The 12,532-nt window shown below is 44.0% G+C and overlaps 1 protein-coding gene across 2 annotated transcripts in view; it reads right to left on the reverse strand.

Annotated features, from left to right (window-relative positions):
- Positions 1-4,270: 4,270 nt before the first annotated feature.
- Positions 4,271-12,532, reverse strand: part of ATP1B3 (ATPase Na+/K+ transporting subunit beta 3) — a 54,103-nt gene continuing 45,841 nt past the window's right edge. For both annotated transcript variants that reach the window (XM_073359802.2, XM_073359801.1), the window contains 2 exons: positions 6,603-6,689; positions 4,271-4,995 (listed from right to left, as the gene is read on the reverse strand). In XM_073359802.2, the coding sequence (XP_073215903.1) occupies positions 4,825-4,995; positions 6,603-6,689 (258 nt within the window). In that variant the 3' untranslated portion in view covers positions 4,271-4,824. The remainder of the gene's footprint in view (positions 4,996-6,602; positions 6,690-12,532) is intronic.

Here is a 12,532-nt window from a genome sequence, read left to right on the forward strand (position 1 = left end):
GAGACGATTGAGATGAATTCCCCATTCTAGGGAAGGGGCATCAATGACCAGTGTGTTAGTGGGACAAGAAACAGAGAACAGAACTCACACTTCGACTGATCTTCCCACCATCTTAAAGAAGAGAGAACTTTGATAGGGACAGTGACCAGATGGTCCATGCTGTGTCTCTTGGGTAGATAAAATGAGTTCAATCAGCCTTTCAGCGACCAGAATTGAAGTCTGGCAAGCTCTGTGATGCAGGAGCACACTGCCAAGGGCCCATAAGCTTGAGACACGTCTTCACTAGCATTCTAGTGTACTTGTAGAGCAGATTGAGAAGGTCCACCATGGTTTGTAAGCATTGTTGAGGCAGGTAAGCTCTTTTTAACAGAAAGCCGACAAAATTATGGACTGAGTCAGGGTCAGAATAGATTGTCCCTGTTGACCTTGAGGCCCAAGGAAGCCAAAAGATGGTGTGAATTGACTTGGTAACTTGCTGTGGCTGATCATCCCCAAACCAGCCAATCATCCTATAAGAGGTATGCTTGCATTCCCATCCTTCACAGATGGGCAGCTACTATAGCTAGAACCTTGGTGAAAATCCAGGGGACCACTGAGAGACTGAAAGGCAATATCCTGTACTGGTAGTAAGAGTTGCCTACCAGAAATCTGATATATTGCTCTCCAAAATGAGTAGGATGGAGCCAGTAGTATGCCAGATCACCTTGCTATTCTGCCTAGTGTTGCTGTGTAGAGAACATCCAATAATATGTGTCGTTTCTCCTATATAACCTCAGGAGGAATGCCAAGGGTCTCAAGAGTCCTTTTCAAGAAGTCCTAAATGGTTTTGAACTCATCTTAAGAGAGTGGATGAACCACTTCATCAGATCAACAAGAAGAAACCCTTGAAGGGCCAGAGGCACCTGATCTGAAGGGTGTTGATTTTCCTCCCTAACGTACTCATCTTTCACGAATAGGGGTTGATCAAGTTGGGTGATTGGAGAAGGCTGTAATTACTTCCCCACTGAAGTAGATCTTGGATGAGCAACAGTGGCTGTGGGTCTTCTGGAGTAGGGATTCATACCCTAGGCAGAGCAGTATAGCCAACATTGGTAGGCAAACTGGGATATTGGCACATAGGAAGGTACCACAATGGACACTCCTTGAAATCTTCAGGTCTTTTATCTTCTCCACTGTCTTCTCTGCACTCCTTGTTGAACTCTCATTGGGCCACGCATTGTGGAGACTGGTATCAGGAGGGAGGGGAGCCCTCAGCGCATTCTGGTGAGGATGACGAGTGACTTTTCTCCTGACAAGGGGAGCAGACATGTCCAGGGTATGGGCCTGTACAGTACCAGATGGAGTGGCGCTGAGGTAGATGGTTGCTTTTACATAATATATCTCAAATGCTCCAGGGGAGGAGACTCCAATAACCGACTGACAAATAGGTAAGCTGGTATCAGGAAAGGCTTCAGTGCCAGGATCTCTGATGCGAAAACATCCAGGACCAGAGCAAGGGTTAGCACTGAGGAGGCACTACTTTGTACTAGAGGCAAGATGGTAGTCACCAAGGGTTTCTGTGCAAGGCTGGTGCCAGAGGGCAGTGCAGCCTTTATAGGACTTAGAAGTCATCAGTGGCAGACTACTCTTTGGTGCCTTGGCACCAGGCAGAGGCGCCAAACTTCAGGTATTAGTGTAAGAAACCTAAGGAGAAGTTCTAGGTCATTTACTCAGGGTCAGAGAACAAACTCCTGACTGCAGTGGTGCTCCTTCGTCCCTCCCCAAAGAAGCTGACAGTTGCTGAATACAGTCTGTGGGAGGAGGCTGCTCATGAGGGGAGGCGGAACTGCAACTAACCAGTGCTGAGTTAGGATATGGTTAATCTTTTCCGGGCTCCTTGGGGATGGGAGTTGCATAGATCTCCCAAGAAAGCATATCTTCAACCTCACCTCTATTCTTGAGGGTATTCTTGGGAAATGAGTGGCATTTAAATGCTCTGTTAATGTGTCCCTGTTCCAAGTAGACAATATATCTGGAGTCCCCATCATTAATGGATTTATCTGGGTTGCATGATGGGCAGGTCTTGAAGCTGGGTGACAGGATATGCAATAATGGAATAGCCCTAATGTATCAGGAGGGGGATCTGTATACAGATACCCCTTCTAAAATTTCTCAGAAAAATAGCCAGCAGACAAAAAGAAAAACTATACTAAAGTTAAGAAAACTACAACAAAGTTCACTAAGTGAAACTAGAAGAATATCTATGTCACATGAGGACACAGACTGATGCTGAAATGGATATAAAAATGAAGTTAATAGATTTAGAATTTTCATAATGGGCAGTTTTACAGAAATAATCCTCCTGGAAATGCTGCAGTCAAAAAGATACTAATTTATAGGGTAGATTAAATATGAATATATGTTGATATAGAGGTCAATTCACTGAAGGGCTTCAGTAATTTGGCACCTGATTTAGTACTACTGACATATTTTAACAAGTGTCTGGGCATTAGTGAACTGAAATAATTTTTTTGTTTAAAAGAATATTGCTGAAAATAGCTCACATGATCTGCTGGGGACAGGATAGAATTTTTCCATTAACGTATTCTTCCTATTGACTGAAAGGTTACTAAAATAATTTACTAAATAATGTGATTTAACTCCAAACAATAAAGGGCTTGTGAGAGTCATACAACCTTACAGAAACAAAAAAAAAATGCTGGATAAAAATATTGTGTGCACTGGTTTACTGAAGTCAGAATCAGTTTGATTTTTCAGACAGGTGGATTAACAATGTCAACTAATTAAAAAAATGGCTAAAACGCTCAAACTTCTGTAGACCCAGATTTGTAGACTAACTGAACATCTCATTTTAGAATCAGTAGCAAAATTCAAACATTTAATTTTTCCAATTTAAATTACTTTGAGTCACATCAAGAAACAAAAGTATCTGAAACAAACTACTAATTTGGCCACAATTTCCTCCATGCTGCCTGTGCACTAACAGGGGGAGCACAGAGAACAAATGAAAGAGATTTCGCTCATTTCTAATATCTAGCAGCACAGTTCCTACCACCAACTATGAGGAGCAACTTCAGGGAAAGTCATATTCAGTCCCTGCATGGTCAGGGCTGGAATAATCTCAGTATGGATGGAATCTTCAGATAATTTTGCTGCTAAATTCTAAAAAGTCTCCAATGAGCATGTGCAAACTACAATTTTCAGAGACTTGTAACTCAGTCAAAATTGGGTTGATTTTCATGGAGACAGCAAAATGCCTCCCTCTGGTTTCAGTAGGAAACCAGAGAACCCTGCTCCGAAGCATCAAGAAGCTAAAACTTCTCAGTAAAATGGTTATAAGAATTATTTCTCTCAACTTGGTCTCAGAAGCTGCTGATCCATTTTTACTAAAATGTATTTAAAAAAATGAAGTCTGAAGCAGACATCAAGGCATGGGAAATTTCAGCTGAAACAATTGAAGTCTGGCTAAGCCAAACAGATAATGGAAATCTCACCTAGTTCAAAGCAAATTTTTGTCATCATGAAAAACTGAATGAGACTAAGGAGCACACACCAAAAAAAACAAACAAAAAAAACCCAACCAACCACACACAATAGGAAAGAGTGGCACTGCTCCTTTATCAGCAACATTGGAGGAACTGCAATAGTGAGAGATCTAAATGGCTGCAATTCAATTTGATGTAAAGTGCAACCTCAGAGAAACCTGGACTAGCTGCAAACTGAGAAGTGGTTTTTAAGGTAACAGATGGGCAAAGCAAATTTCTCTCAAGTGGTGGATGAAGCAGCTCATAAAAAATTCAATACAAAAGTTGAGTAAAAGTAAAAAAAAAATCAGATATGGCAGAAGTGATGTGAGGGAACTAAGTATAAACATTAAAGGAATGTTAAATCAAGACCATTCTCATTTTGCTTTTAATTTTAAAACAGAAGTTTTTCATTTTAGGAATTTTGATTTTATTGGAAAACAAAAGGCTACTCACAGACTAGTGAGGCCTTTCTTTCAAGCTACTCTGTAGTGCAATTGTTACCAGGACTTGAAACCACTAACATTTCAAAGAAACTGCTTTAGATGATATTTCTGAACTAAAGTTTTTAAATGACATTGTATGTGTTTTATTTGTGTTCTACATACTGCAAGCAATTAACAATACAATGAGATTCAATTTCTCAACTAAAATACCAAATAGTACACGTTTACACATACCTGCACAGTCACAAGCATAAAAACAGACTACTTCAGCACTTAAATAATTTCAAAAATCCATACCAACACTTTTAAAATCCACTTTATTTAGTTCCCCCCAAACCAGTACAGGACTTAAGGCGTCTCCACACACGCAATTCTTGCAGAGTTATTGTTTTTTGTTTGTTTGTTTTGAAAATAACTATGTTGGTCAGGTACCATTTATTCTTATCATCTGATCCCTAAAACTGTATCAGTGTTGAGATATGACAGTCAAACCAGTGTTAAATCAATACACTATTTACATAGCACAGCAGATTATGTTTGAGACAGTCACTTGGGGATAAAACCACATTTTAGAACAGACAAAGACCACCATTATTACATATTTGGAATCAACTATTTACAGGTCCCTAATATCACATAACTATGGTCTGTACACTGGTCCAGTGGGGCAGGCAGAAGCTTGACAGGCAGTTATTTTGAGGGATTTTAAATATGATTTGGAAGCACACTATTATGCTACCCTGAACTCCATGTGCCACATTATCCCAGGTGGTCTTATATCCGGGAATGGCACATCCAGCTGATATAAAATAAAAAAACAGACAACACATTTACTTTGTGGAGATTGACGCATGCTACTCAGACATCTGAACTTTGAAAGAAATTCGTCCAAGAAACTTGTCACGGTCATCTTCATTTCTTAAATTGGGAGATCCCATAATCTTACACACAATTGTTACTTCTTCTTTGGTATGGTTGGAGATAATTGCTAGTTGAACAGCCACTAGTGGCTGAAGATAGTCAGCCTAGTAAATAGAGAGAGGGGGAAATGATTTCAGATACCACAGTGAACTTATTTGAATAAAAACAATTAAGATTGCAAATTCATTTCATCTATTGGTTTACTGGAACAAAACCTCCAACTTTACAGCGTCCCATCGAAGGGTACATCTACACTGCAAATGAAGGTGTGATTGTAGTGGAGGTAGGCACACACATGCTAGCTTTAATCCAGCTAGTGCAGCTAACAGCAGCGAAGACGTGGCAGCATGGGCACCGGCACAGGCTAGCCTTCCCAGTACAAACCTGCCAGACTCTTGTTCCTAGCTAATGCTGGGTCCATGCTGCTGCGTCTTCACAGCTATTTTCAGCCATGCTAGTTCAATTTAAGCTAGTGCAGGTCTGCCTATCCATGCTACAATTATACCTTAATTTGAGATGTAGATGTACCCTAACTCAGTTAAAATTATTTGTGTAGGAGTTAATCAGGCTAAAATTCTGCATAGCATTTGTCTCAACTGAAAAATTCAGCACAAATTAACAGTTATAGACAAGATTTTCAAGGTGCTCAAGGAAATTTGAGTGCAATTTCCATTGAAAGTCAATGGGATTTGGGTGTCTAACTCTCCAGTTTTTTTCGAAAATCCAAGCCTATATTAACCTTTTGCTTTTTACAAGCATATGGAAAAAACTGCCGTAATTTATGCTCTTTTCTGCTCACTTAACTTGCATGGAACATGCGAGAGAGACTGTGTCAGACCAAAAATATTGAAAAGGTTTCCAGCTGAAAGAACATATCTTAAAAGAAAGACCTTGGTACTGATATGGAGGTGCTTCCCACGTACACTCCATCCTGCATATAAAAGTTGTAACACAGAGAAGGTTTTAACTATAATTTATAATTATTCAAGGCATGGGCTCCTTCCAAGCAGTTCTGTTCAGTTTGTGTTCACATAGAAACTTTTCTGAAACCAAAAGTATGTTTGTCTATATGCATTTAGCATGCTAACAGTATTTATATTAGCAAATTCTGGGAAAGCCTAGAAAACTACCCCACAGTACTTCAAAGGATAGAAAGCATGGAGGACATGAAGAGTGACACCAACAACACTGGGGTGGGGGGAAAGTGTGCTGAACCAATTATTGGAAAAACAATAGTGTAACAGTCTAGACTTCTGATAAGGCCAAAAAACTGTTAGTTGCATGATTATTAACCAGGTTTAATTATATGATGTGTGTACTAATCATGTCAATGACTGGTTTTTAACTATTAATAACTGTACTGTGGACAGGCCTATCTGATCTAGCCACCTCTATTTTCATTTGAGGAGACCTAATAAAATATAAGGAAAACTGACTTTTTACAGCAAAATTACTGAAATCATGTTAGTGGGAACTCAGTCTTATTTTTCTCAGTAAGAAGACAGTAAAGCCCAATCTATTTTCCTGCATATGGGCAGGTGCAGCACAGATCTTATCAAGTACTCTGAAATACCTGCATAAGTAATATTCCATACGTGTATTTGGTTGTAAATTTCGAGTCTGAACAATGCAGTAACCAACACAGACCCATCCTAAAAATGCCCCCAAAATTTTACAAAAAAACACATGACTATCATTGAGACATACTTACATGTAAATTTTTTCCATAGTATGGAAAATACATTAAATCAATCACTCCCCCATCAGGAAAATAAGTTATCTGAACCTTGCCTTCTTCCTATGGTTAAAGACAAAATTAAAAGTTAATTCCCGTTTTAACAAACATTAAGAGGTAAAAGAAAATTACAATGTTCTAATGATGAAATGCAAGAACCCTACAAAAATATTTGAGTACTGCTGTACCAGAATAGTTTCCACAACAGAATGAACGATCTTTGCCAAATTACAAGACTCATAGATATAGACTTGTACTTGTTAAAAATTTAATATATTAATAACCTTCTACTACCTATGGTTGAAAGAACCAATTTTATTTCACAAAACAGATTTCAGCTTATACATGCTGCAACCTTCCATTTCTAATCTAGATAAAATTAATACTAATATTTATTTAGTAAAGTAGAAATTAAGCCAGAATAGTCCTAAGTTTTATTTTCAGCCCACCATTATTCAAAAAACGAAACACACATCTCTACAATGAAAACTTCAATTTATACTCCCTTTAACATAACAAAAGTATTTAAGGAAAAAGTTAGACAGTGCAACTGAATTTCCAAATATCCACAGGCAAGTTAGAAAATGTTTATTGTGAAGAAGCAATAGCAAATCCATATTTAAGGGATCACCTAGATTTCTGTTTAAATCCCAATTTTCAAACCTCCCCAAAATCCACATTTAGGACCTGTTGGAAAAATCGGCACACCAGTTCATGGCTAAGGGTTGAGTTTCTGGTGAACAGTGAGGTAATTTGACAAAGAGGTTCCTGGGATAAAGGCTACCCGAAAAAACAAAAAGAAAACCTATTGTTTAGGTGTCAACTTTTTCACAAACACGTTTTTGTGAGCAGACAGTGACAAGCATGAAATGCGTATGGATACTGCTCCTTATTGCTGAACTGCCTTCTATTGAGATCTCACTCCAAGACCAAACTCCATTACCTAAAATGCTCCTGCATTTTGTTTGACTCTTAGAGCAAGTGAATGGGACAGCTACAAACTATGCTGTGAGCTGTCCCTGGGACAGGTTAGCATGGTGATGGAGAGATACACACAAAATACGTTATGAGGTGTACTGGCCAGGAAGCCAGAATACCATGCATTTAAGCCTCCTCTTCCGCTGACTGCTGTTATTATTTCAGAGTATTCACAAGCTTTTATTAACCAAGGCCTCATATCTCCCATTTTGCAATATGATAACAGAGGCTGCACAAGGTCACTTCTGTCAGAGCTAGGAACAGAACCCACATCTCTAAAATGGCAGACCCAAGCCTCATCCACTCAGCTTTGGCTTTTGGATCAAATCTGCCAAAGCTAAATTTCCCTACATACAATGGAATTCTAGTGTAGTGATTATGTAGAGTTAAACACACATGGGTTGCAAAAAGCCAGGAAATGTCCCATGGCTAAGGCTACGACTTAGTCAAAGGTATTTTTAGTAAAAGTCACCGACAGGTCACGGGCAATAACCAAAAAGTCACAGCCAGTGACCTATCCATGACTTTTACTAAAAATACCCATGACTAAATCTTACCTGCTGAGGGGGCAGCCTGGGGCTCTGCTGCCACCACTCTGGGCCGGGAGGGTGGCCCAGTGCCCCACCACCGCTGCTGCTCAATTCCTTTGGGAAAGGGCGGACTGGAGTTCCACTGCTGCTCCCAGACTGCTGCTCCTGGGCAGCGTCCGGGACCAGCTGCCTGGGACTGTCAGAGCAGTGGCCAATGTGGCAGGTTCCAGAGCTGCCCCAGCTGCTCAGGGGGTCCTGGGGTCAGTCGCACCAGCCACTGCAGCTGCGCAAGTCATGGAGGCCCTGGAAAGTCATGGAATCCATGACTTCCGTGACCTCTGTGAAAGGCTCGCAGCCTTACCCGTGGCTAATGCAGTAGGGACTAGTGTGCAGAGACACCAACCTTGCTCTGAGACACTGAGAGGAGATTATGAAAAAAGGTAGGGAGGAATTAGGGACATTGCATGGACCTCCACCCCTTGCCTCCACTGCACCCCCAACCTCTTCCAAACACAGAGAAGGGGAAGATCAGCCCTAGGAAAGCAGCCCTTCTATGTCACCGAGGGTCCTTAATTATCATTACCAATCCTGGGCCTGGACTTCCTTCTGGACTTCCTTCCCAGGATGATCCTCCTCCTCCTCAGTCATGTTCCCTCTCTCCTCCACTGCCACCATCACTGCCTGCTCCTGCTTTTCCCCAGGTGACTGTAGAGTGAGAGTCTGATAGAATCAAGCCACAGCCATAGTCAGTGAAGTCTGGGGTGCTGGATTCACTGCCCAAACCATAGGTTGCCAATTGCAGGCAAACTGTCCTGCATGGCCCTTGCTGGCATGCTCCAGGTACTTAGAGCACATGATGGGGGCAGTCAGAGTGCAATATGCAGCCTTTGGCTTGGGCGGTGAACCCAGCAGTGCCCCAATCCATTCAAAATCACCACAGTTTGCTTCCTAACAGACTCTCACTGCGCAGTCTGAATGTGCCATCGAAGCAGTAGAGAAGAATGCCCACGGCCATACCTGCTGTATATTGGACCTAAAAATCAGGAGGATTACTGAAAATTAGGGATAGTTGACATCTCTGGCTAGGGGTATATATACACTAAACACTAAGCCTTGGCTCTGACTCAAGTTTGAACCCAAAGCCCCTCTCCCCATCCATACACAAAATCAGTCGACTCAGGTCAGAAAGTCCTTGCACCCTGTACAGGAGGAGGGGAAGGAAGGGGAGGGGAGCACAGCCCAAGTCCTACTGAGTCAGGTGAAAGTCCAGGCATTTCACAGTGTGGATGCAGATTGGGTCCAGGTTGCCAGACTTGTGTCTAGAGAATCTGCCAACCTATCCCACAAACCACTTCCCAGTCCTTCAATTCCAAAGCTTGCCACTTACTTTCCAGGAATAGGAAGCAAAAAACCATTACCTTTTCCATAACTGGTGTTCTTCGAGATGTGTTGCTCATGTCCATTCCATATTAGGTGTGTGCGCTCACCACATGCACCAGTGCTGGAAGTTTTTCCCTTAGCAGTATCTGTAGGGGACTGGCTCTGGTGCCTCCTGGAGTGGAGCCCGCATGGTGTGGAATAGAGAGGGGCGGCAGGTGGCTCCCCCAACCCTCAGTTCCTTCTTGCCGGAAACTCCGACAGTGGGGAAGGAGGGCAGGTTGTGGAATGGACATGAGCAACACCTCTCAGAACACCAGTTACGGAAAAGATAACTGTATTTTCTTCAAATGCTTGCTCATGTCCATTCAATATTAGGTGACTCCAAAGCAGTACCCCTGGAGGTGGGTAGGAGTTCATGGATGTGTAGATTGCAACACAGCTCTGCCGAACCCAGTGCTGTCTCTGGCCTGCTGAGTGATAGCATAATGAGATGTAAACGTGTGAACAGAGGACCATGTTGCGGCTCTACAGATGTCCTGGACTGGGTGTGCGCCAGGGAGGCCGCCAAAGACAGCTGCACTCTCGAGTGGGCTCTGACAATCGGTGGCAGCGGAACCCCCACCAGGTCGTAACAGGACCTTATGCACGAGGTGATCCAATTAGAAATCCTTTGCGAGGACACAGGGTGACCCTTCATCCTATCCGCTGTAGCGATGAAGAGCTGAGTCGATTTTTGGAAAGGCTTGGTACGTTTAAAGAGAAAGCCAAGGCATTCTAGACATCCAGGGCGTGAAGACATCTCTCCTCACTGGTCTTGTGCGGTTTGGGACAGAATACCGGGAGGAAGATGTCCTGGTTCATAAGGAAGGTGGAGACCACCTTTGGCAGGAACACCAGGTGGGGCCACAACTGAACCTTATCTTTGTAGAAGACCATATATGGAGGTCCTGAAGTCAAGGCTTTAATTTCAGAGTCCATCTTGCCGATGTCACCGCCACCAGGAATATGACCTTCCATGACAGGTGGGAAAGGGAGCAGGAACCCAGCGGCTCAAAGGAGGGACCGGTGAGCCTAGAGAGGACCAAGTTAAGATCGAACTGCAGGACAGGAGTCTATGCAGGAAGAGTCTCCCAAGGCCTCTCAAGAATCTGACCCTCATGTCATGAGAAAACATCATCTGGCCCTGGATCGGTGAGTGAAAAGCAGAGATGGCCACGAGATTCGCTCTAATGCAAGAGCATGCCAGGCCCTGGTTCCTCAGATGAAGCAGGTAATCTAAGATAGACTGTATGGAAGAGCACGAGGGAGAGATGCTGCGCTCAAACGCCCAGTGGGAAAACCTTGTCCAGTTGGTCCGGTAAGTCAGTCTGGTTGAGGGCTTCCTGCTTCCCAGGAGGACCTGTTGGACCTCATACAAGCAGGTACGCTCTTCCGGGTTCATCCACGCCAAAAGGTGGAGGGACATGAGGTTCCGGTGCAGGAGCTGACCATTGCCCTGTGACATCAGGTCCAGTCAGTTGGGCAGGGACCAGGGAGGGGCCGCTGCCAGGATCATGAGTGTGCTGAACCAGTGCTGGCAAGGCCACACCAGGGCAATCAAAATAACCTGTGCCCTGTTTCTCTCTTGATCTTTGCCAGGACCCTGCTGATGAGAGGAATCAGAGGAAACGTGTACATCAGGTTCCCTGACCATGACAGGAGAAAGGCATTGGAGAGGGAGGCCTTGCTGTGAACAAAACCGGTGGTATTTCCTGTTTAGCCTAGTGGCGAACAGGTCCACTTGGGGAGTTCCCCACCTCTGGAAGATCATGCAGGCTACCTCCAAGTGGAGCGACCACTCGTGGTGCGAGAAGTCCCTGCTGAGGTGATCCACCAGCATGTTCTTGACACCAGGGAGGTGACAAGCTTCCAGATGGATTTCATGGCTGATGCAGAAGTCCTAAAGACAGAGTGCCTCTCGACAGAGAGTCAATGAACGTGCTCCCTCTTGCCTGTTGATGTAGAACATTAAGGCCGCATTGTCCGTCAGGACTCTCACTACCTTGCCCGACAGGTGAAGTAGGAAGACTGCATGCCAAGCGGACTGTCCTGAGTTCTTTCATGTTTGTGTGTAACGTCATCTCCTCCTCCTCTTGGGTCTGGAGGTCACTGAGGTGTGTGCCCAGCCAAAGTCCAAGGCGTCCGATACCAATTCGATGGAATGATGGGGGAGGGAGTCTCGAACAAAACCCCTTCTAGGATGGTTATGCGATCAGTCCACCATCGCAGTGAGGAGAGTACTGTCAGAGGAATGGTAAGGACCGTGTCCAGGTGATCTCTGGACTGGTAATAGACTGTCACCAACCATTGCTGCAGGGACCACTTCTGGAGCCTGGCATAGCAGACGACACAGGTGCAGGCAAACCTTAGCCATAGTCAGGGGGAATGCGGAGACCTCCGCGATGAGGCCCGTCAATGTCTGGAACCTTTCTAGTGACAGGAACGCTCTGGCGCAGGTCGAGTCGAGCATTGCTCCGCTAAACTCAATCCTTTGCACCGGAACAAACATAGACTTTTTGTCATTCACTAGGAGGCCCAGGGAGCGGCACATGGCTTGCAGCACCGTGACATCCTCTTGAACCTTAGAGCTGGAGTTGTCCTTCGCCAGCCAGTCGTTGAGGTATGGGTAGATCTGGATACCCCAACACCTGAGGTATGCAGCTACCACCAACATGCACTTGGTAAATACTCTGGATGCTGTTACCAGACGGAATGGGAGGACCACAAACTGGTAGTGGTGGGGGCGCACCATAAACTGGAGAAAGTGTCTGTGACCTTGAAAGATCGCTATGTGGAAGTCTGCGTCCTTCAAATCGAGGGCAGCATATCAGTCTCCCAGATCCAGGGAGGGGATGATAGAAGCCAAGGAGACCATGCAGAACTTTAGCTTCTTAAGATCCTTGATGAGGTCCCTCTGGTCCAGGATGGGCCGAGACTGCCCTTGGCCTTTGGGATTAAGAAATACCGGGAATAGAACCC

The sequence above is a fragment of the Lepidochelys kempii genome, chromosome 9, assembly GCF_965140285.1.
Source record: "Lepidochelys kempii isolate rLepKem1 chromosome 9, rLepKem1.hap1, whole genome shotgun sequence".
In the NCBI taxonomy this organism is placed as follows: Eukaryota; Metazoa; Chordata; order Testudines; family Cheloniidae; genus Lepidochelys; species Lepidochelys kempii.